Source organism: Colletotrichum fructicola (genome assembly GCF_000319635.2).
Source record: "Colletotrichum fructicola Nara gc5 chromosome Unknown KSG_Nara_v1_contig05, whole genome shotgun sequence".
NCBI classification, from domain to species: domain Eukaryota; kingdom Fungi; phylum Ascomycota; class Sordariomycetes; order Glomerellales; family Glomerellaceae; genus Colletotrichum; species Colletotrichum fructicola.
Window position 1 is genome coordinate 1,472,429 of NW_027094055.1, and position 19,605 is coordinate 1,492,033.

Genomic DNA, 19,605 nt, shown 5'->3' on the forward strand with positions numbered 1-19,605 from the left:
AAAATGGGTATCTGCGTTGCGGAAAAGCCTGGTTTTGTTCAGCCCCAGAGATTATAGGAAAATAAGCTGTATCGAATAGCAAAAATAAACTTTCTTATGACCAACTGGCTGGACCGAAGGTGCCGTTGGTGGGAATCGCTTTCAAGGGGGTGCCTTGGCCGTCGATCGTTGACTTGTTCACGTTGTTCCCCCACCAGCTGAGGTTGATGCCCGGGAACACGAGGGCGAAGAAAATGACAATTGCTGATATGGCCAGGCCGGAGTCAAGAGCTGCAGATAAGACGTAATTATACTATTGGAGTGTGGTTAGCACGGGTCAAAATACACTTAATCTCTGAAGTACGTAAAAGAACTCACCTTCGCCCACCACTGCGGGCATTTTCCCTTGAGCCACTTGTTGAAGATGAACGAAACGGCAAAAGCGGACGTGTAGTTCAGACCGGTCGCTGGAGGCACATTTCCGGTGCCGGCAAAGAAAAGGGGCCAGTGGAGGTACTGGAGAAACTTGTTGTTCGGAAACCGCTTCTTCAGGAAGAAAGTGACGATTGGAAGCAAAGCACCAATCCAGAAGAGATGCAAGAGACCAGAGTAGATCTTGCCGACGCTGTATAAGCGAGCCGGTCCAATCGCTCCCCAAACAATGCTCGACGAGAAATTGACACGCCCCTGCGGGCAAGTATATCCGTTCGGCTGGTCTTCCTTGCAGATTCCATTGACGTGGTTGAGCATCCAGAGAAGAACCGCGTTCTGCGTCAGCGAGCCGACGACGCATGCCGTCAGCTGCGCGATGAAGAGCGTTCGCCGAGGGACCTTCATGTACAAGCCAAGCTTCATGTCCGAGGAGAAGATCATTGCCTGGCTTAGGCCAGTGTACGCGTAGAACTTGAAGATGAGCATGACGATCGGCTTGCCCGGGATGAGATACCCGGAGATGATTTCGCCTAGAACGGTCAATACGTTGCTGTTGAGGTTTGCCACCGCGTAGACGCTGCCCGTCGGGATGAGGTAGACCATGGCGAGGCCGAAGGCGACGAAGATGCCCCAGACCGGCATCTGCGTCTTGTAGACCACCTGCACGACGATCGAGAGGACCAGGACGATTGCAGTCAGGATTGCGTACCACCACCACGGGGTGTCGGGATACTTCTCGATCAGGCGGGCGTGGATGTCCTTCTTCCTGCCCGGGTTGAAGGCGCCGATGATTTCCTTGTAGTGGTTGATGAAGATGTACGTCGGGACGCAACTCATCACGGCGAAGGAGATGCCGTAGCTGAGGGCGAAGGTGACGGGCATGAAGAGGGGACTGTATTTCTCGTACTCCTCGACGATGAAGTTTCCATCTTTGCCGACGACGCGGGTTGCGTTGTAGATCTTTCCGGTGTTGTCGTATGTGTCGGCGCCGGAGAAGGGCAGGTAGGCGGTGTACCAGGTGTTGGTGTAGTAGAGGATCGGCGTCACGAGAGCGAAGAGGATCACCCAGCCGGCGAACACGTTGGCCTGGGCCCAGAACGGAACGACCAGGGGGGAACCGTTGTAGGCGATTTGAGACCAGTCGAATGTGGTGGGCAGGTAGGCCAGACCTGTGGACATGCCGAATAGATTATTGACCACCACGTTATCTAAGTAAATTAGCAAAAGTCATTTCCTCAATGAGAAGATACTTACTTGGTGCCGCCCAGCAGATAAAAGCGAAAGTGCTCAGGCCGGTGAAGAGGTATCCAGGAAGCCAGTACCAGAAGAACCCGCCAATGAAGATGTACAAGAAGAAACGATACCTCGAGATCCTCCAACCGTCAGCGATGGGGTTGGCCCTTCCATGAAGGGTCTGGAACAGCGCCGCATTGGCCAGAGTCGAGGGCCAGATCATGTGAGGCGGCTCTACGATGAACCGGTACGCTAGTCCAGCCATTCCAAGACCAAACAGCTGCATCGACAGACCGAGCAGGAACTGATACGGAACCGGTGTATCCAGCCCATAGAACGCCGAAGCCTTTTGCGCCTGGATGATGTCGGTAGCCCACGACGGTCCGAAAGACAGATTAGACATGATGGTGATGACCGCATGCTCTTTGATGTTGAAGTAGTGGTCCGGGTTGATGACGATCTCCCGCCCAAAGACGCGGACCTTCTTCACCGGCAGGACACGGGCGACGGCGCAGCCGACGGGATAGGCGACGAGTTGGGCAACGAGGGACGAGATGGTGACGCCGGGGTAGCGCATGGAGAAGAACTGGTTGATGCCGGAGCCGATCATGGTGAAGAGGACCCCGAGAACCCACATGCGGAGCGTGTTCACCGGCATGGCGACGTCGTCCGTGTTAGGTACGTTAGCGCGGACCTCGGGGAAGGGCGAGTTGTCCGAGTCGATGTCGAAGTGCCCCTCGATATCGCCGATGGCGTAGGTCATGGACTTGTCCGGGTCCTCGACGTCGACGTCCTGCGGTGCTTGCGCCTGCTGGAGCGAGGGCACTGAACGCGCCTCGGCCAGCTTCTCGCCGGACTTGTCTGGCGTTGCGGCGGACATGGCGAGCAAAGAGTGACTGGCGCAAGAAAATTAGGCGCAACGAGGGACTGCTGTTGAGAAGGGGTCGAGATAACACGAGGGCGGCTTTATGTTGAGACCCTACCGCGTAGAGTTGGTCATTTGCCGAGGTGCTCGTACAAGACGCCTGAACAGTGTGGTATCCTTCGTGAACGACCTTCCCCAAAAACCACCGATCTGCAAAGTCATCCGTTTATCATCCCCTCATACCCGCGAACACCAACAAAACTAGACCCCGCAGTCCAGATAACCTTTTTTCCCACTCGTTTCTCCATGATACATACTGGAACTACCCGGGTGATGATGACCAGGGGAAGGTCCAAGCTATCTGCCCAGCATCCCGTAGTGGATCGGGCAGCACGTCTTCAGGGTCCAATTGCAGTGGGAATCGCGAGTAATGCGGGCCTGGAAAGCTTGTTCGCGGGTCAGGGTCCCCCGGAGTTTATCTCCGAAGCCGGTGACGGTGAGGAGAAGAGGAGTCGAAGGGGAAGGTCCAAGCCGGCATTGCCCCCTCGAAGATCAGCTGTTTAGACGCGTGGTCGGTCGCTAGACGCTCCAATTACTCGATAGTGTGAGCTTTTGGTGACTGTGCGTGAGGGGAAAGGAATTGAACCAATCACAGTATGATTTTTTGACATAACTTGACCTTGACAGCGTTGGACCATATGTGAGTCCGTATTATTTTCGGGCCTACGTCTTCCTTAGTACGCAATTCGGTGTGCGTGTGACTCGGACATTGCTGCAATTGCATCTTCATAATCTCATTTTGTTCTCTTTGCCTCAACGTAATCGTAATCATTCGTAAGCCATGGCGGAAAGCCCTCTGACGAAGGACTCGAGCATCGTCATCATTGGCGCGTAAGTTGCGGCCCTCATGATTCGGCTGTGAAGGAACTAACACTAGCAATGAAGAGGCACATTCGGCATCAGCACTGCATACCATCTCGCAAAGCGCGGCTACACCAACATCAGATGCATCGATCGCCACCCCGTCCCGAGTCTGGACTCGGCAGCCTATGATTTGAATAAAATTATTCGAACCGAGTATGATGAGCCTCTTTACACCGAGTTGGCACTTGAAGCCTTGAATGCTTGGAGACAACCGGAGTGGAAGGGAATTTTCCACGAGACTGTAGGGCATCTCAAACTGTCGCCAGATATGACGATGTTTCTCTAATTACTGTCTCAAGGGCCGACTCATCACAACTACAGGAGACCCTCAGGCTGAAAAGCACCTCAAAGAGTCCTACGAGAACCTGAGAAGAGCCGGGCAATCTGGCAGCCTTGAATTTGTCGAAAGCAAAGACCAAATCATCAAGCTTGTCCCTCAACTTGCCAACGCACACGGAATCGAGGGCTGGAAGGGCCTGTGGAACAGCCAGGGAGGATGGGCGCACTCGAGAAAGTCACTCGAGAATTGGGGAAGGGAAGCCTTGGATCTCGGTGTTAAGTTCGTGTCGGGCGCTGAAGGCACGATGACTGGGCTTCACCTCGATGGATCTGGTAAACTGGACGGCATCAAGGTTGCGTCTGGCGGCATTGTTCGCGGAGATCGATACATCTTATGCACGGGCGCTGCGTCTCCAGAAGTCCTGCCTGAGTTATCGCAGGAGTTGTGGACTAAGTGTTGGACTCTGGGCCACGTCGAGCTCACTGAAGAAGAGGTTTCCCAGTGGAAAGGCATTCCGGTTGTTGACAACTTTGAGTTGGGCTTTACCTTTGAGCCCGATCCTGAGACTAGTGAGTTCTGCCACCTTATAGAGAATGACTCGCATCTGACATGGCCACAGGATGGATGAAGATCTGCGACAATAACCCAGGTTACCAATACCGCCTCGGCACGTACACGGATCCGTCTGGAAAAGTCGAACGCTATTCCATCCCCCGATATGCGAGCACGCATCCCGAAGACGGTATTCCCGACGAAGCTTCCGAAGCCATCAATCGCTTCATCGACGTGGTGATGCCGCAGTTCTCGGGGCGACCGCTTCTGGGCGCGAGAGTGTGTTGGTGCACCGACTCGCCGGACGCCCACTGGCTAATCGACAACCACCCCAAGTATCCATCTCTCCTTTTGGGGACTGGCGACTCGGGCCATGCGTTCAAGATGTTTCCTATCATTGGAGACTACATTGCCGACGCGTTGGAGGGAAAACCAAGGGGTTTGAGAAAGGAGTGGAAGTACGGAAATAGAAAGTCGAAGCCAGTTGCGACGCGACCAGACACAGAAATCAAGGATTTGAGAGACGTCCTAGACTTAAAGGACGAATAAGAAGAGGCTTTAGGTATCGCTGGAGCCTATACAATTCAACCAGGGAATCGCTCCATAATGTTGAAAAGAGACATAGACAAAGGAGAAATCTATACGCTAAACGCAGATATATGTCCTGAATGCTGAATCCGCGTCCAAACGTCTTCCTTACTCCCCTATATTAGATCAGGTCTTCTCATAGTCAACCTTGGTTTCAAGTTCCGTCGTGACCGTAATACCATGAAAGCTCGCCATCCTCCTAGGCCCCTGCGACCCCTGCCGCGTGCTGCTTCCCTCAGCTGACATGATCTCCCCCGCACTATCGCTATTTGCATCCATATCCATCGTCTTGGATTCGATAGTAGTCAACAACTGGCTCGTACGGTCATTCCGGAACGCACTCCCAGACCAAAGCTTCGTAACGTCCTCATCCGACCCGGCCTTCGGCATCTCGTGCGACGACAGCGACAGGTCGTCGTGCGAGTGCAGCTCGTACGCCTCCGACTGCACGTTCCGCCGCTTCCTGTTGTTCTCCACCGTCGTCGAGTAGGGCATCGACGTCTGGTAGTTCTGGTAGTTGGCGTTCGACTTCTTGCTCGAGCCCGTGATGTGCGAGTGCACGAACATGGGCAGGTACCGCATAAAGAAGGGCTTCAGCGCGGGGACGGACGCGCAGATGATCCCGGCGTTGACCTCCGCGGAGGCCCAGTTGAGCTGCTTCTCGACGTCGCGTGTGAAGTCCTTGCTCTGGAATAGGGGCGGGAGGAGGATTGTGCGTCGGATGGCGCAGAGGCAGACGCTGCGGGCGGGTTAGAGCGGTCGGACCAGGGGGTTGCGATGACTTACAAGCCACCGGTTGCGAACAACGCGATGAGGGACCACTTTTGGCGCTTTGGCATCTGCAGAGGGATGATGATCTTGAGGGGGAGAATGAGGCATACAATGTCCATGATGATGTTCGTTGCGGCGAGGACAAGATACAACGTGTCTTTGCTAATGCACGTTGCACCTTGTCTGGCAGAGAGATCCCATGATGCCTGGATCGGTCTGCAACTGAGCAATATTAAAAGCAGGTAAGAGATGGCGTATGCTGTGGTGAAACCGATGAAGGTTATCACCACTATTCTGAATACACGGTCTGGTGAGAGACGAAGGTAGAGAACGAGCAGCGACATCTTGGCTGTTGTGACGCTGAGCGAGTAGACGGCTATTGCTATCAAGCTGTACTGTATGGCTACAAGTCAGTCGTCAAATGCCCGTGTTCGAGGTTGGCTGGAAACGCCAACTCACGAGTAGAAACCAAGGCGAGTAATCCGCCCGCCTAACCTGCCAGAGGTGAACACCGACGCCCAATTCGCATACTAAACGGTCAGATCTCAACGCACAGCAAAGTCGCTATCGGGTCACCCACATTCAATCGACAAGCCGTAGAATACAATAGCAAGTGAAAGAGAGACGGCAATAAAGTCTGGTAGCCAAGTGTTAGCCTTGGCAAAGACGTGCGTCATTCACCGGCCCCAAGACTTACAATCGTCGGCACCGAGCGACCTCTTGACCAGAGATAGCCTCGTAAATATCCGCAGCCCAACGAATATGACGGAGATCGACGTCAGAATGCCGCCCAGGACCAACGCGCCGGTCGTAATGGTCCCAGCATCGAATCGACCTTGACCTACTGGCGGATCGGCCATGTACTCGGGGTCGGAGGAAGCCATCTGCTCGTCGTTGGCGACGACCCAAGCCCGCGGAAACCACAACAATAAAGAGAGGTGTAGGAATGGGGACTCGGGAGAGGATGTGAAGGTCTCGGCCGGGATCGTGTTTGATTTATCCATGGGGAAACCCGATGTTGGGAGTGGTGTCTCGGCAATCGAGTGGAATGCGCAGGTCCACAACAAGCATTTGTGACGGCGTGAAACCGGGGGAATTTCCGCGCTGACAGGAATATGACAAGTAAACGGCATTTGCAGGTGGATAAGTAGCTGCATTCCAGTTCTGAAATTGAATGAGAGCGTTTGCGCCCAACATGAGTGGCTCGTCTCGCAGCACCATCTTCACATCGCCCCCGCTTGGGATGTGAGGGGCAATGAATTTGATGGGAAGAAGCAAATTCTTGGTACCTAGCGAAAAACAAAATGTCAGCTAACCTCAGATGAACTACTAAATTGAAAAGTGACAACTGAGATGTGTGAGTGGGGTTCTTTTCGTTCGCGAAGAACTGAGACTCGAAAAGTAAGCACATCTGGACGTGTCGGGATGAGAAAAGCAAGAAAACAAATTGGGTGCAGCTTTCCCCGCCGGCAGGCAGCCCCGAGATCTTGGCCATCTGCCAGACCCAGCTTTGTCCGTGGCCATTTTGAGACGTCGAGTCGGTGTCTTTTTGATGAAATCCCCACAATCCTGCGCGTGGCCGAATCAAAGCGGTGGCGCCGACATGAGAAAAAGAAAACGTCGTGGAGATCTAACAAAAAGATTGTCCCCCGACCACGACGAGCAACCAGCGCCTCAGGCTGCGGTCGCCCACTTAAGTGGCCCGGTTCAAGTCTGAGCATGCAGCGGTCGTTCGATTGATTCCATTTGCTGTTATTATACAGAGTCTTGCTATCTGGGCGGATACTTCTAGCTAACCAGGCGGATAACTATTTTATTAGGTCTCATAGGTTTTACCTACTAATGAACTATGATCGATGTTATCTCTATCGTCCTTATTGTAATTATCGTCTTCACTGTCCCTGTCGTCCCTGTCGTCTTCACTGTCGTCCCTGTCGTCCCTGTCGTCCCTGTCGTCCCTGTCGTCCCTGTCGTCCTTATTATTACTATCGTCTCTGTCGTCCTTGTTATTACTATCGTCTTCGTGATTATTCCCTATTATCGTCGATACTTACTACCCGCCCGGATAGCTAGGAACAACCAGCGAGCAAAACTCATAATATATTTCTGGGATGCTTAAGGCCAGACAATAAACCCGAGAAACTGATAAACCGCCGCGCAGAACCTACGAAGTTGATTCCAACGTCGATGTTCGAGCCGCCAATGATATGTGCCTTAGCTGCCAAAACAGAGTCCATCACATGGTGATACTGCGCAATGCTTGAATACCGGTACTGATGGTACACGAATTCGCGTACTCCTTCCACCGGACGCCAGCCGACAATTGACATCTACTTCCTCCCATGCGATAGACCAGCGAAGGCTTCTTGCCCGATACGCTAACATCTTGATCCCATGTCTTCGCCAGCGATACTCGAACTGTAGTTGACTTTGGGACAGATCTTTACTTGGACCTGAAATAAACGTCAATTTTAGTTAGAAATATCTGCTGCGCTTTTAAATACTGACCTTGGAAGACTATTTAGTGAGATGCTGAGACGCCGAGAATTTGAGGCGCAACTTCACAGCCAGAAAATCACCCTTTCGGATAAAACCGCAGAATCTCGTCAGACGGCGCTGCGCATATGCACAGCTATGAAGTCGCTGGTCACAGCGAGTAGGGTATTAGATTGGCCAGTAGCAGCCTGTGTTGATTCACGTCTGATTCTAAATCTACTTTCTTGACATATTGAACGTAACGCTAGTATCAGGAAACCCACCGCTTAACATTACAAAGCTCTCAGCAAGACGAGTTTAAAAAAGCTTTTGCAGGAGTTGAAGAGGCCCGTTGACATTGGATCAAGCCCGGCGGGCCGACAGAGTGGAGCCGACGGCATCCGTACTCCACCCGGGGAACCGAGAGTCTCGGGGCCACCGGATGAACCACCAACACGAGGTGACAACGAGCCCCCATCGAGCTATTCCCGTCTCGGCCGGCTGTTCACCTCCAATCCCACGGCGCTTAGATAAGGGCCCAATTGCGTGCGCCATTCGGCCCCCCTTCCCTCCCGGCCCGGTTGAAGATGCTTAGAGCCCGTTCCAATGGACTCCCCATGTGCAGGGTGCATGCGGCGCAGTCCAACCACAATCACCATCGCGCCCCTGTCGTCGAGCGGGGCGGGCTCTATGATGGAGGATTGTTGCAAGGGGACGACTCTTACGCCGGAACATAAGGACACCCCGCCTCAGACCCGTCAAACCCCCTTCCTCCCTCCAACGGCTTTTTTGGCAAAGCTCTTTGCGATTGAGGCAATTCTTTCCTGGATTTTCGCGGTTTTTGCAAGTGGAAAGGAAAAGATAGACCAAGATGGCTGCTGCGGCTAACCTTCCGGACTTGACGCCATTGGCGCCTGTGGGTTTTCCTTTTCGCGGACTGCGTGCATATGTGTTTCCAAGCTGACAAGTCGTTCTGGACAGGAGGAGACCGATGAGGGCATCTCTGAGACCGGCTCCGCAAATGGCAGTGTAAGTCACCGCTCGCGAAACCCGTCACGTTCGCCGTTTGGCTAACAGGCATCGAATCTTTCCAGAGCGGCTCCTCTCTCGCGTCCTTGAGATCCAGCATCCTCGAGCATCGGAGAGAGAACGGGCGCCGGTACCACGGAATGAGCGAGGGAAGTAAGTTTGATCTCGCTAGATGAGAGCTAGCTATTACTGCCTTGGAAACTGACCCAAAGCATTTTCTTCTAGCTTACATCTTACCAAACGACGAGGTTTGGTCTTCCAGCCCGGCTTGTGCGGTGCTGTCTACTGACTTCGCCATCAACAGCAAGAACAGGAACGTCTAGGTAAACCGCATAGCACAAACCTTCATAGATTCCTGAGCTGACTGTCACAATTCTAGATATCAACCACCATCTTTGGAGGGTCACTTGGGACGGCGACCTGTGCAGATCTCCCAAGAGAAACGGCGCCAACCGCGTTCTTGACTTGGGGACCGGCACCGGTATTTGGTCCATCGAATACGGTGAGTTAGTCAACCACCCGCCAAAGCGAACGAACGAACGAACGAAGCAGACGCCTAACCAAAAGGTGTAGCGGAGGATCATCCTGAGGCCACGGTTTGGCTCGCCTAGATTCTTGGTGACCCTGAGACCAACTGCTTACCCCCTCCAAAAACAGGTCATAGGAGTTGACCTGAGCCCCATCCAGCCCGAATTGTACGAGCCTTTCCCGGGTGGTCCTATCACATTGTTGTGTGGAAATGTCGAGCTAACTAACTCACTTACGTGGGCAGCGTCCCTCCGAATTGCAAATTCGAAATCGACGACGTGGACAAGGACTGGACATGGTCGACCCCCTTTGACTTCATCTTCGTCCGCCACATGAACGCCTGCTTCGCAAGCTGGGAGAGGATGCTGGCCCAAGCCTACGAGTGAGTTTCTCGTTCCCCCCCCCCCCCCCCCCCTCCTCGAGAAGAAGGTGGAAGTGTCTGTCTTCCCCCTCCCCCAATGCTAAAAACAAAATCCCAGAAACCTCGAGCCAGGCGGCTACATCGAGCTCCAGGACAACTCCTTCCCCCTCGCCTGCCAGGACGGCACCCTGCGCCCCGGCTCCGCGCTCGAGCGCTGGTCCTCGCTCATCATGGAGGGCACCGCCATGATGGGCCGCCCCGTCACGGTGCCCGCGCACTTCAAGCGCATGCTGCACGACGCCGGCTTCGTCGACGTCGTCGAGGAGTACCGCGTGTGGCCCGTCAACGACTGGCCCCGCAACGACGCGCTGCGCCTGCTGGGCCGCTGGTCCCAGTTCGATAGCCTCGAGGCCGTCGAGAGCTCCGCGCTCGCGCTCTTCACGCGCGTGCTGGGCTGGACCCGCGAGGAGGTGCTGGTGTTCTGCGCCGAGGTCAGGAATGAGCTCAAGGACAGGAGCATCCATGCCTACTGGAACGTGTGAGTTGTGCAGCAGCTTCTTCCTTTCCTTGGATTTGTTGCGTATTCGGATCGTCACGCTTTTACTAACGGGTTTCTTCTTGTTGAAGCTGGTGCGCCTATGGACGCAAGCCCTTGAAGGAGCAGACCCCCGCCGAGGAACAGACTCCTGCCGCATGACTGGAGAGTAGCATGTCACCTCGTGGCAGTCGCAGTCAAAGCATGAGATCGGGTGTTTTTTCTTCTATATGATATTGTAACTAGCGATACAGACTAGCAATACAGATATCCATCCTCCATTGGCATGAATTAAACGGCAACGCAAGCCGAACGTTCATCCCAACCCCGTCCACCTTCAATAAACACCCGGCACAATAACCCACCTCTTCCCAACCTTCTCCTCCCCAAACCTCTCCACATACCACCCCCTCCCGCTCCTCGCCCTTGGCAACATCGCCGTCACCTCGTTCACAAAGAACGCCCGCCCCGGCATCCCCCACCCGCTCGCCATCCACCACCCAAACCACTCCACCCACTCGAGGAAGTAATGCGGGAACAGCACGTACCGGAACAGCAGCGCGTCGGGAAGCCGGTAGTGCTTGTCCACGCTCACCTTCCCCTCCACCCCCTTGGCCCTCTGCTCCTTGACAATGCGCTCCTGCCGCCGCATCTCCGCGCGGCGGATCTCTCGCAGCTCCTCGTCGTGGAAGTAATTCCCCACGAGCCCGACGTAGAACAGCCCGATCCCCGCTACGAACTGCGCGACCCCGAACGCGCCGAGCTGGCGCTCCCACGCGGCCGGGGTGGTGGGGCCGTAGGCGGCGAGCCAGCCGCCGATGCAGGTGGCATTGCACAGCTGGAAGCCCAGCGCGGAGAAGGCGACGGCCGGGTGGATGGGCGACATGGAGGGCTGGATGAGGGGGTAGAGCACGGCGCGGTAGCAGTAGTGTAGCACCTGTTCGCACACATACATCGTCAGTCAAGCTTCCTCGGGGTTGTGGGTAAATGCGAGAAAGAAGGGGGTAACAACATACAAACAGCCCAGCGAGGACCTTGTTCTGCCACGGCAGATCCTCAACGCCCATCTTCCCCGGCAGCGTGAACATGATGTACAGCATCGTCGTGAACCCCGGCGCCTCCATCAGGAACCACGCGACGCGCCCGGGTATGTTGAGCCTGCTGACGACGGACGTCTTGCCCATGCCGTACCACGAGATGAGGTACTGCATCGAGCCGATCTGCAGGTCACCGACCTTTCGTTAGCCCATTGTGTCCCCTCTTTCAACAGGAACCATACGTTCCACTTTCCATGGACCTAGAATGTAAAACGGGCGGAAGGGGGAAACGTACGATCGGGTAGGAAATCTGCCACACCGTCGAGAGAAGCTGCCAGTTCTCCCGCGTGGGGGGAAGCCACCCTTCCACGATGGCCATGGCTGCTGCTGCTGCTGCTGCTGCTGCTTGCGGTTCGCGCCAATTGAGCGATACTAAGATTATGTCTTTGTCGCCTATCGAAATGCAAAGGGAAATAGGGCTTGAAGGGCGGAACTGAGCTTGGTTTGGATCCCCGGTGTTGCGCTTCCCCGCCGCGGAGTCAATGACGCGGTAGGAATTGAGCAGGAGCTCCGGCAAAAACATGGGACGATGCAACAAACATTACGCTCTCGACCCCTACATGTCCCCGACCGCCTTCCTATCCCGCTAAGGGAAGGTGGGGTCCCGCTGGCGTGCCCCTCAAATCGGGAGCTTTCCGCAAAGCTCCCCCCTGCATCGAATCCTGCAGGACGATCCCGTCACTCCGATGGAGCAGAGCAAATCAACGCATGCTATTCATAACCTCTTCAATTCATGACTGTAGTGCCTAATTCATGGAATCCAACGCCGCCCGCTGAGGAAATTGTGTTTGTACAACAAGGGGCATGCAGCCTCGCGTGAGAATTGCGAGGTGCCAATGCCCACGTAAATATGAATGACACCAAAACGCCTCCATTCATGAGTTCCTGTGGCGCTTTTCCTTCACATAACGATGCAGTCCCGTTCCCTTCCGCCCGACGAACTTCCCACCACGCCTCCGGGGCCCATCACCCGGCCTCGTCCACCACCCATAACCGGTCGACCGGCCGGGAACGACGGACCAGCGCCACTTCCTTGTCGTCCGGCCACCGGGCTGCTGGCGTGGTGGTGCGGGTGGCCAGGTGGTGGCTCGTACTTGGCAGCCGCCTGTGCCTGCTCATAAGTAGGCGGTGCGTCCTCCAGTCCCTCGTCGGCCGGTCGGTTCACCCCCTGTCGACGGACAGGAACTGTTGGAGGAACGAGTGGTCGGATCATTTGCGGCGGTTGACCTGGCTGACGACCCGAAGTCGGCGGTATTGACGTGTTGCCGTTCGAGTTGCGCCGGCTGCCCTGCGATGACGCTACGTTGCTCGTGCTTCGATTCACTCCTCCGCGGACGGCCGCCCTCGTAGCCGCGCGCCTCGTTGTGGGCCCTTGCTGGACACGAGCTTGCTGTTCAATGAACTGCTCGCTAAGCTGACTCTCTCTCCGACGCGCCGCTTGCTCCGCACGATGCCGCTGCTCTTCCTCCTCCTGAAGCTGAAGCGCGAGTGCAAGATCCCGATCCTCCTGTTCATGGTTCGGCGACAAAGGGGTTTCGTCAGCTGCTGGCGCATCAAGATTCTTCCGTCGGCCGCGGCCTTGTACCGTAGTCCAATCGCCTGCGTTGCTGTGGTTGGTGTTGATGGTTGGCCGTCCCTGGCTGCGTTGCCCCCCGACCTGCGGTCCACGAGAGGTGCTCTGAGCCTGCTGGCCACCAACGATGCGGAAATCCCCGGAGTAGTATTCGGTCCGCTCGCCGTTCACATCTGCAAGGGACTCCCAGACAATCTCGTCGTGCGAGACATAGCCTGCATCTGTGACGAGGACCAGAAGTTGCTGGGTCGAAGGGTGCCGATACAATGTGGAAAAGTGGTCGTTTCGGAACAGAATGGCCACAGATCCAGGCTTCATGGCCTTCGTAATTACGTCTAAGCCACAGGGCGTAAGCTGGGTAGCAGACGACTCCAGGAACGCTTTGATGTACTGTATATCCGAGTACACTTGCTCTTCCTCTTCTGTCAACGAGCCAAGCTTCTCTTGCAGTTCTTCGTCAAGGAATAGCAGCGTTTGAACGTCTTCAAACGAGGCAGCCTGGCGCTCAAATGCGCCATACGCCGGATCAGATTTGGGTGGTAGCCAACCGTGGATTAATGGGATGGCGAATGCAGCATAGAGCGCCATTTCGGTGGTGTCCTCAAACGTGCCAGGGATCAGGTCGTCGCGCTCAGTTGGGTGGAGGTGGGTGAGAGAAGTGCGCTTGAAAGCCTTGACGATCTCGGGAGTGGGTATGAAGCGAGGATTCACGTTCATTCCGGTGTGCAGCCCCTTGAGAAAGCCGTACAGCTCGGAAACATCGGGAAGGGAGGTGTCTTCATGGGTTCTTCTCTCCGACATGAGCTCGTCGAACACCGCGTCAAGCAGGTAGCCCAGGCTAATCTGTTCACGCGAGCGAAGTACCTGCACAAGCGCCGTGTCTGATACTGACGCCGGAGTGGTGAGGGTCAGCGCGTTCACCAGAGCTACGAGCGGACAAGGGCCATTGGCATTCTGGACCAGGATTGGAGACGTTCGCGGATTCTTCTCGGCACTGTGATCGAACCAGTTGATGTTTTTGATCTGATACGTTTCAGATTTGCCGTCGACTGGGCGAGGTGGCTGGCGTGGTGGGTGTTCCTCGTCATTCCTTGGGGGTAGCGCAGGAGGGGCCTTTTCAGCGGGTTCCGGCTCATCCGTGTCAATTAGTTTGTTGTTTGGTTGCGGCTTAGGTGTAGCCGCCTCGATAGGTTTCGAAGGAGGAGCCGGCGCCGGTGCGGGCGCGTCAACGAGGTTCCAGTCGTCGATTGGACCATCTTCGACGACAGCCGCAACTGCGACGGGAGCAGGAGCCTTTCCCTTGCCCTTGTTCTGTGCACCAAGGTCATCCCAGGCGTGCTGCTCGTCGGTGGCTTCGTTCATGACCTCTTTCGGCCCTGGCGGGGGTTGCGCTGGCAGTTTAGACTGGTTCTCGGGGAGATCGTCCCAGGCCGGCGATGCAGGTTCCGAAGGCAAGGACATTAGCGCCGGCGAAGTAGAGATCGGCGGGAGCCGTGAGTCTTGAGATACGGACCACGCATCGTGCTCGGCGTCGGAGCTGGGTTGAGCTCGGAGGGGCTGTTGCACGGTCGAAGCGACGGCCTTTTGCTCGCGTTGGAGGGCATGCTGGTCGAGCGCTGGCTGCCACGGGTTATTACTAATTTCCCCGGTGCTCACCTGAGACAAGGGCTGGGCTGGAGGCATCGGCGGTGTTGTCTCTTCGGAGCCGGCGCGGACGTCCTTCCTCTTGAACGGGTTCGTATCGGACCGTGATGGCGGACCTTGCGGGGGACCGGGACGAAGCGCCAAGGGAACATCAACAGCATCCTTCGGCTTGTCGGCTGTCTGGGGTCTGGCGCCGTTGACATCGTCCCAGACGCCATTGGTCGTCTCTGCGCCGTTCATCGCAGCGCCAGCGCCCGGCTGCAAAGAGTCCGGGAAGTCGTGATGGGCGGGTTGTTGGTTCAGTGCCGCAGCGCCTTTCTGTTGCGAAGCGTCATCCCACACACTGCCAACGTCCGAAGGCGAGTCGGTAGTAGCACTCCAGAGCTCCTTTCGCATGTCGTGCAGCCGGGGCGCGGTATTTGTGTCAACGGAGGTGTCGTCGGGAGCGGGCTTGCGGGTGACCATGTCGACGAGGGTCCCGAGTTCTCGGACTGGAGGCGGGCGGGGTGTTCAACGTATCGTTTGGAGAGGATGCAATTCGAAGGACTCGGTCGCAAGCAGAGGAAAGCAATCGGGGTTTCGGCGACGTCAAGAAGCTGCTGTGGCAGGCAGCTATGGGAGCTGCAGCAGGCGACGGGAAGGATGTATGTTCGGCGGCAAACGGCTGGAGGTTGGGAGCAAGGACGGTGGTGGTAGTGAAGCGAAGCGAAGCTCCAGCGGGTGTCGTCATTCGGTGGGTGGGCTGTTAATACGACCTCTGAATTATTGCAGGCAGGGAACGAAAAAGAAGTACCCGAAAGGATGAGCCAGGAAACGATCGCAAACGGGGATCCCGGGGCCGCAGCGATTCTTGGCTGCAAGAGTGACAGGCCGAAATAAAGGATGAAGCGATGTTGTTAGGAGGTTGGTTGTAAGAGATTGGCACAGTTTTGGTTTTGGGAAAGAACGAGAAGCAGCCGGGTCAGACAGTAAGAGAGAGCAGAGAGAGGTCTGAGAAGCACAGCACAGCAAGCTTGCCAAGACCACCTCAGCTGTGCTGCGCGTTTCCAGGTTGGGTACCTTACACTGTACCTTCCCTGCTCTCCACTCTGGTCTGCCCGCCCGCCAGTGGATGCCACCTCAGTGCTGTTGCCGCCGACGGTGGTCGCTGATGAACGCTGGACTTGCCCGAACCTGGAAAGTGGCGGTGCGCCTCCCCACCACCAGCGAGGAAGTTGCGACGATACGTATTCTTTTGCTTTCCCAGTACTATCTTTTACTTGGTATTCGCGTCTCTCCCTCCATACAGCACTCATTCACCGACTTGCAACGGCAGCAACTCACTCAACGGCTCAGAGCGGGCGATCCCTTCGACGGGTATCCTCCCAGTGCTACTTTTGGGTCACTGCCGCAGATGCAAGTGGGACCTCTGCCCGGGCGGCACAAGCACGACGACTTACGCGGACAGGGAACCGCAGCAGCGGCTAGGTGCTCTGTCTCTGTGTCTGCGTCTTCTCTGCCACCAACAACGGTGTCGACTGGGAGAGCTCCATGTCACCACCATGTCTGTCTGCCTCGGGGGCGAGCACCAGCCAGCCAACTAGCCAGCCCCAACCAACCAACCACTCCCTCGCTGGCCGAACGACAACGTGGGAAGATCCCTGACGACCTGAGTCGGGTTCAGTATCGCTAGGCAACAGCATGCGGGCAATGCAGGAATCATATGAGACCTGGCTTGCGAAGAAGATGGGTTGCACGGGCAAAATACTCCATTTGCTCAATGCCATGTCCCATTTGCCATGCGCGCGTCCGACGATAGGCCTTGGTTGGCACTGGGTGCTTGAAATGAACCACACGCAAAAAAGTATGAACGCGGCTGACGGCAAGCTTCGCAATGGCAGGAACCCCGGAGGTTCGGTAATTTGCTGAGTGACGACGACGGCTTGGCTTACTGGACGACGTCCGGAAAACAGTCTTTGCTCTGCAGTAGCTGCCAAAGCAGGTACATGAGATAAGGCACGGATGAGATGGAAGAGTCGGCTGCTGGAAGAAAGCAAGCTTGCGCGTCCACTCTAGCTGCTCGCACCTCACATCGCCTTACGTGTATCCACTGCAGATGCATTGGCGGTTGCGGTTTGCGATGGCGGGAGTTGAGTGGCCATGTCGCCGACGCCGCCGAACTCCATCCGTCCAATCACCAAGCCGAGGGTGAATCAGGATTCAGTAAACATCAAACGTTCGGTAAGGCTGTTGGAAGACACTTGGCCGACGGTGAAAGAAGCAAAGACACAGAAAAAGCAGGGAAGCAAAGTGGCCGTGGAACTTGTACCCGCCCGGCCGTTGGACAACACAGGTGTGGCTGAGACGCAGCTGCCTGCTCACCTGCGCCACACACCGTCTGAGATACGTATCTGCATCCCCACCTCAGCCCGTATATCCCAAAGTCTAAAGTGGATCCTCCAACAATGCTCCGCAGCCACTCACCGTCCAGGGAACATCCCCCGCGAAATGACGCTACGCACCGCCGGCGCTCCGTGCCCGTGATTCTTCCAGCAGGGACGCTCCCCGCCCTCGCCCAGCGCAGATGCAGCCTCAGTCAACCGCCGTCTCCAATCGTGCACACCGAATGCCTCACCTCGGAGATAGACCTACTACGCCCATACCGCCTTTACTGCATAACTAAGCAAACATACACCTCACCTCCCAAGTTCCTTTTTTAATACCACGCAGTGAGTTGAGGCTCGGGCCTCCGTTTCATAACCGGGACCACGCCCGCTTTAGCCCCGTTCTCCAACACACCTTGCGAAGAGCCGCCTCGAACTCCCACTGGCATGAACATGCGTGGGTTGGGCTGTAAGAAGCAGAAGAAAATCGAAGAATGCAATCCTATCTTCCGCCCTACATTGTGTCTCCCCATCAATTAATTCCTTGGAAGTCGTAACCTTGTTCACCTTGTCACGCACTTCCCTCGATTCGGGACCTCGAACACGCCCCATATCGCCTGTTCGCAGCCACCCATGGGACGGTTTGACGCTAGAAGAAAAAATGTGCTTTCCGCTTACTATGCCTCCTTCCACACATGAACCCTTTTCCTGCTTCTCATCTCTTCACCTCTTCAGACCAACCTTTTCGCCCTCAAATGCTTGGCAATGTGGTCAGCCCTCAACTCAGAGACACGCCGCCAGCCTATGATGCCCTTCCCATCTCGCCTGTCCCGAGTAATGCGCGCACCTTGGGACTGCAAGGACAGCGTAGTGAACCCAGCTGAGGCCTCCGCCAGGCCTGGTATTGAAAAGAAAATATCCCATCCCAACTTTCCGTTTCAACGCGCCCTTCCGGCATATCCTTGAGTCGGGGGGGCCAAAGTATGTACGGCATAGGCACATAAGCGCTAAAGCTGTCATGCCAATGGGCGGCATGCGACGGGAAACTCTGAGGGAGCCCTGGAGCAGCTGCTCCAACTCCATGGATCAACTAAACTCTATCACGAACTCTTCTCGGCGAAATTGCGTTCCGGGCTTCCGGGAAATACGAGGTCACGGGTTGACGGCGCAGTCAGTCGTATCGTGTGACTACCGACAATCACCCTCGGCCGGAGAGGAACTGCGGTGCTCGGAAGCCCGGCGCCGGAGAAAACTAGCCTTTGCCGCAGTCACATCGCGATTCGTTCCCCGCCGTCGAGCTACTGCCGTTCAAGTCGTAGCTCACCAACCACTGCCCAGCCCACTCATGCTCCAGCAGCCCCAGCGCCGGGTTCCGCCTATTAATCCCCCTCGCGAACAGCACCCTGGCGTACGCCGGGTCAAAGACGAACAGCGTCTCGCCGGTAACAGTATCTTTCACTTCTGCCGTGGCCGCGAGCTCGTCAATGTTAATGACGGAGGTCGGGCCGCCTGCCACCGACGCCCACTCGATCTGCGCCTTGACATGCTTTGCAGTATCGGGGTCGAAACGGGTGTCGATGAAGTATAGGTTGTTTTTGCCGGCGGCCGCGACGTAGGGGGTGTCTGGCGCTACGATCTGGGGACCGTGCCAGGCGTCGATGAATGTTGGTTTGTAGTCGCCGCTGCGATATTCCTCTTGGAAGGTCGGCGGGCCGGAGGAAGGTCGGAAAGGGTTTATAAGCATGGCGATGAACGGCCCAAATATCATTTCTGCGAAAGAATGGTGAGACGAGGGTTCTTGAGCTGCGTTCCACAAGTCTCTTCTCTTTTCATTCTGGTGGGAGATCCGGGTCCCCTTATATTTTCTACGAAGCCAAGGAACGACACATGATTCGGCCGTTGGTTGTCATGATGAATCCTTTAAAGGGAAGGTGCCCCATCAGGTTAACCCTATCGCAAATGCAGAAAGCTGACCATGCCGTGACAAATCCAGATAGTGACGGAATACGAGGGCCCAGGGGCCTGTTTCTCATGGACCAACAGACTACAGTCAATACAAGCTTTAGCCCCATCACTACACCCAGTCTGGATTACCAGAAAGGAAGCTCGATACGAGTCGAAGCCAACAACCAGCACAACTTCTCGGATCGAGCGGCACAATCGCAGATGTAAAGATATCCCCTTCTGTATTAGGCTGCAACTCCTGAAGAATATCGACACACTCCGAGTCAATCGGGAAAGGTTACCGCCAATGGGAGAACTTCAAAGACGCAAAGGAAGTCCAACGGAAGTTCATTTCGCGTCAAGTTCAACTTCCTGGGCATAGAGAGTATCCACAGAGCCAGTATTCCGTTCCCTCCATTCCGTTTTCTGTCG

The 19,605-nt window shown here is 55.7% G+C and overlaps 7 protein-coding genes across 7 annotated transcripts; 2 read left to right on the plus strand and 5 right to left on the minus strand.

The window, feature by feature from the left end:
- Nucleotides 1-94: 94 nt before the first annotated feature.
- On the minus strand, nucleotides 95-2,524 carry pgt1-0 (Glutathione transporter 1; the record flags this gene model as incomplete). The annotated part of the gene is made up of 3 exons (XM_032037537.1): nucleotides 95-292; nucleotides 358-1,619; nucleotides 1,666-2,524. The coding sequence occupies 3 exons, from the start codon at nucleotides 2,522-2,524 to the stop codon at nucleotides 95-97; spliced, it is 2,319 nt and encodes a 772-aa protein (XP_031883701.1).
- An 826-nt stretch (nucleotides 2,525-3,350) lies between these two features.
- fap2-0 (L-saccharopine oxidase) lies at nucleotides 3,351-4,814 on the plus strand (the record flags this gene model as incomplete). Its single annotated transcript, XM_032037536.1, has 4 exons — nucleotides 3,351-3,400; nucleotides 3,455-3,674; nucleotides 3,733-4,282; nucleotides 4,333-4,814. 4 exons carry the CDS (start codon nucleotides 3,351-3,353, stop codon nucleotides 4,812-4,814), a joined length of 1,302 nt encoding a protein of 433 aa, XP_031883665.1.
- Nucleotides 4,815-4,979: 165 nt separating this feature from the next.
- Nucleotides 4,980-6,628, minus strand: SAT4-1 (Satratoxin biosynthesis SC1 cluster protein 4; the record flags this gene model as incomplete). The annotated part of the gene is made up of 5 exons (XM_032037535.1): nucleotides 4,980-5,592; nucleotides 5,640-6,019; nucleotides 6,084-6,154; nucleotides 6,205-6,261; nucleotides 6,322-6,628. The coding sequence occupies 5 exons, from the start codon at nucleotides 6,626-6,628 to the stop codon at nucleotides 4,980-4,982; spliced, it is 1,428 nt and encodes a 475-aa protein (XP_031883664.1).
- Nucleotides 6,629-8,970: 2,342 nt separating this feature from the next.
- Nucleotides 8,971-10,714, plus strand: laeA-0 (Secondary metabolism regulator laeA; the record flags this gene model as incomplete). Its single annotated transcript, XM_032037534.1, has 11 exons — nucleotides 8,971-9,015; nucleotides 9,081-9,128; nucleotides 9,194-9,281; nucleotides 9,354-9,376; nucleotides 9,433-9,451; nucleotides 9,508-9,630; nucleotides 9,702-9,724; nucleotides 9,786-9,823; nucleotides 9,901-10,038; nucleotides 10,136-10,555; nucleotides 10,645-10,714. The coding sequence occupies 11 exons, from the start codon at nucleotides 8,971-8,973 to the stop codon at nucleotides 10,712-10,714; spliced, it is 1,035 nt and encodes a 344-aa protein (XP_031883663.1).
- A 175-nt stretch (nucleotides 10,715-10,889) lies between these two features.
- On the minus strand, nucleotides 10,890-11,968 carry CGGC5_v009090 (Uncharacterized protein; the record flags this gene model as incomplete). The annotated part of the gene is made up of 3 exons (XM_032037532.1): nucleotides 10,890-11,489; nucleotides 11,569-11,772; nucleotides 11,885-11,968. 3 exons carry the CDS (start codon nucleotides 11,966-11,968, stop codon nucleotides 10,890-10,892), a joined length of 888 nt encoding a protein of 295 aa, XP_031883753.1.
- Nucleotides 11,969-12,550: 582 nt separating this feature from the next.
- Nucleotides 12,551-15,331, minus strand: CGGC5_v009091 (Uncharacterized protein; the record flags this gene model as incomplete). Its single annotated transcript, XM_032037531.1, has 1 exon — nucleotides 12,551-15,331. The coding sequence occupies one exon, from the start codon at nucleotides 15,329-15,331 to the stop codon at nucleotides 12,551-12,553; it is 2,781 nt and encodes a 926-aa protein (XP_031883754.1).
- Nucleotides 15,332-18,481: 3,150 nt separating this feature from the next.
- CGGC5_v009092 (uncharacterized protein) lies at nucleotides 18,482-18,973 on the minus strand (the record flags this gene model as incomplete). Its single annotated transcript, XM_032037530.1, has 1 exon — nucleotides 18,482-18,973. One exon carries the CDS (start codon nucleotides 18,971-18,973, stop codon nucleotides 18,482-18,484), a length of 492 nt encoding a protein of 163 aa, XP_031883625.1.
- Between the last annotated feature and the right edge of the window lie 632 nt (nucleotides 18,974-19,605).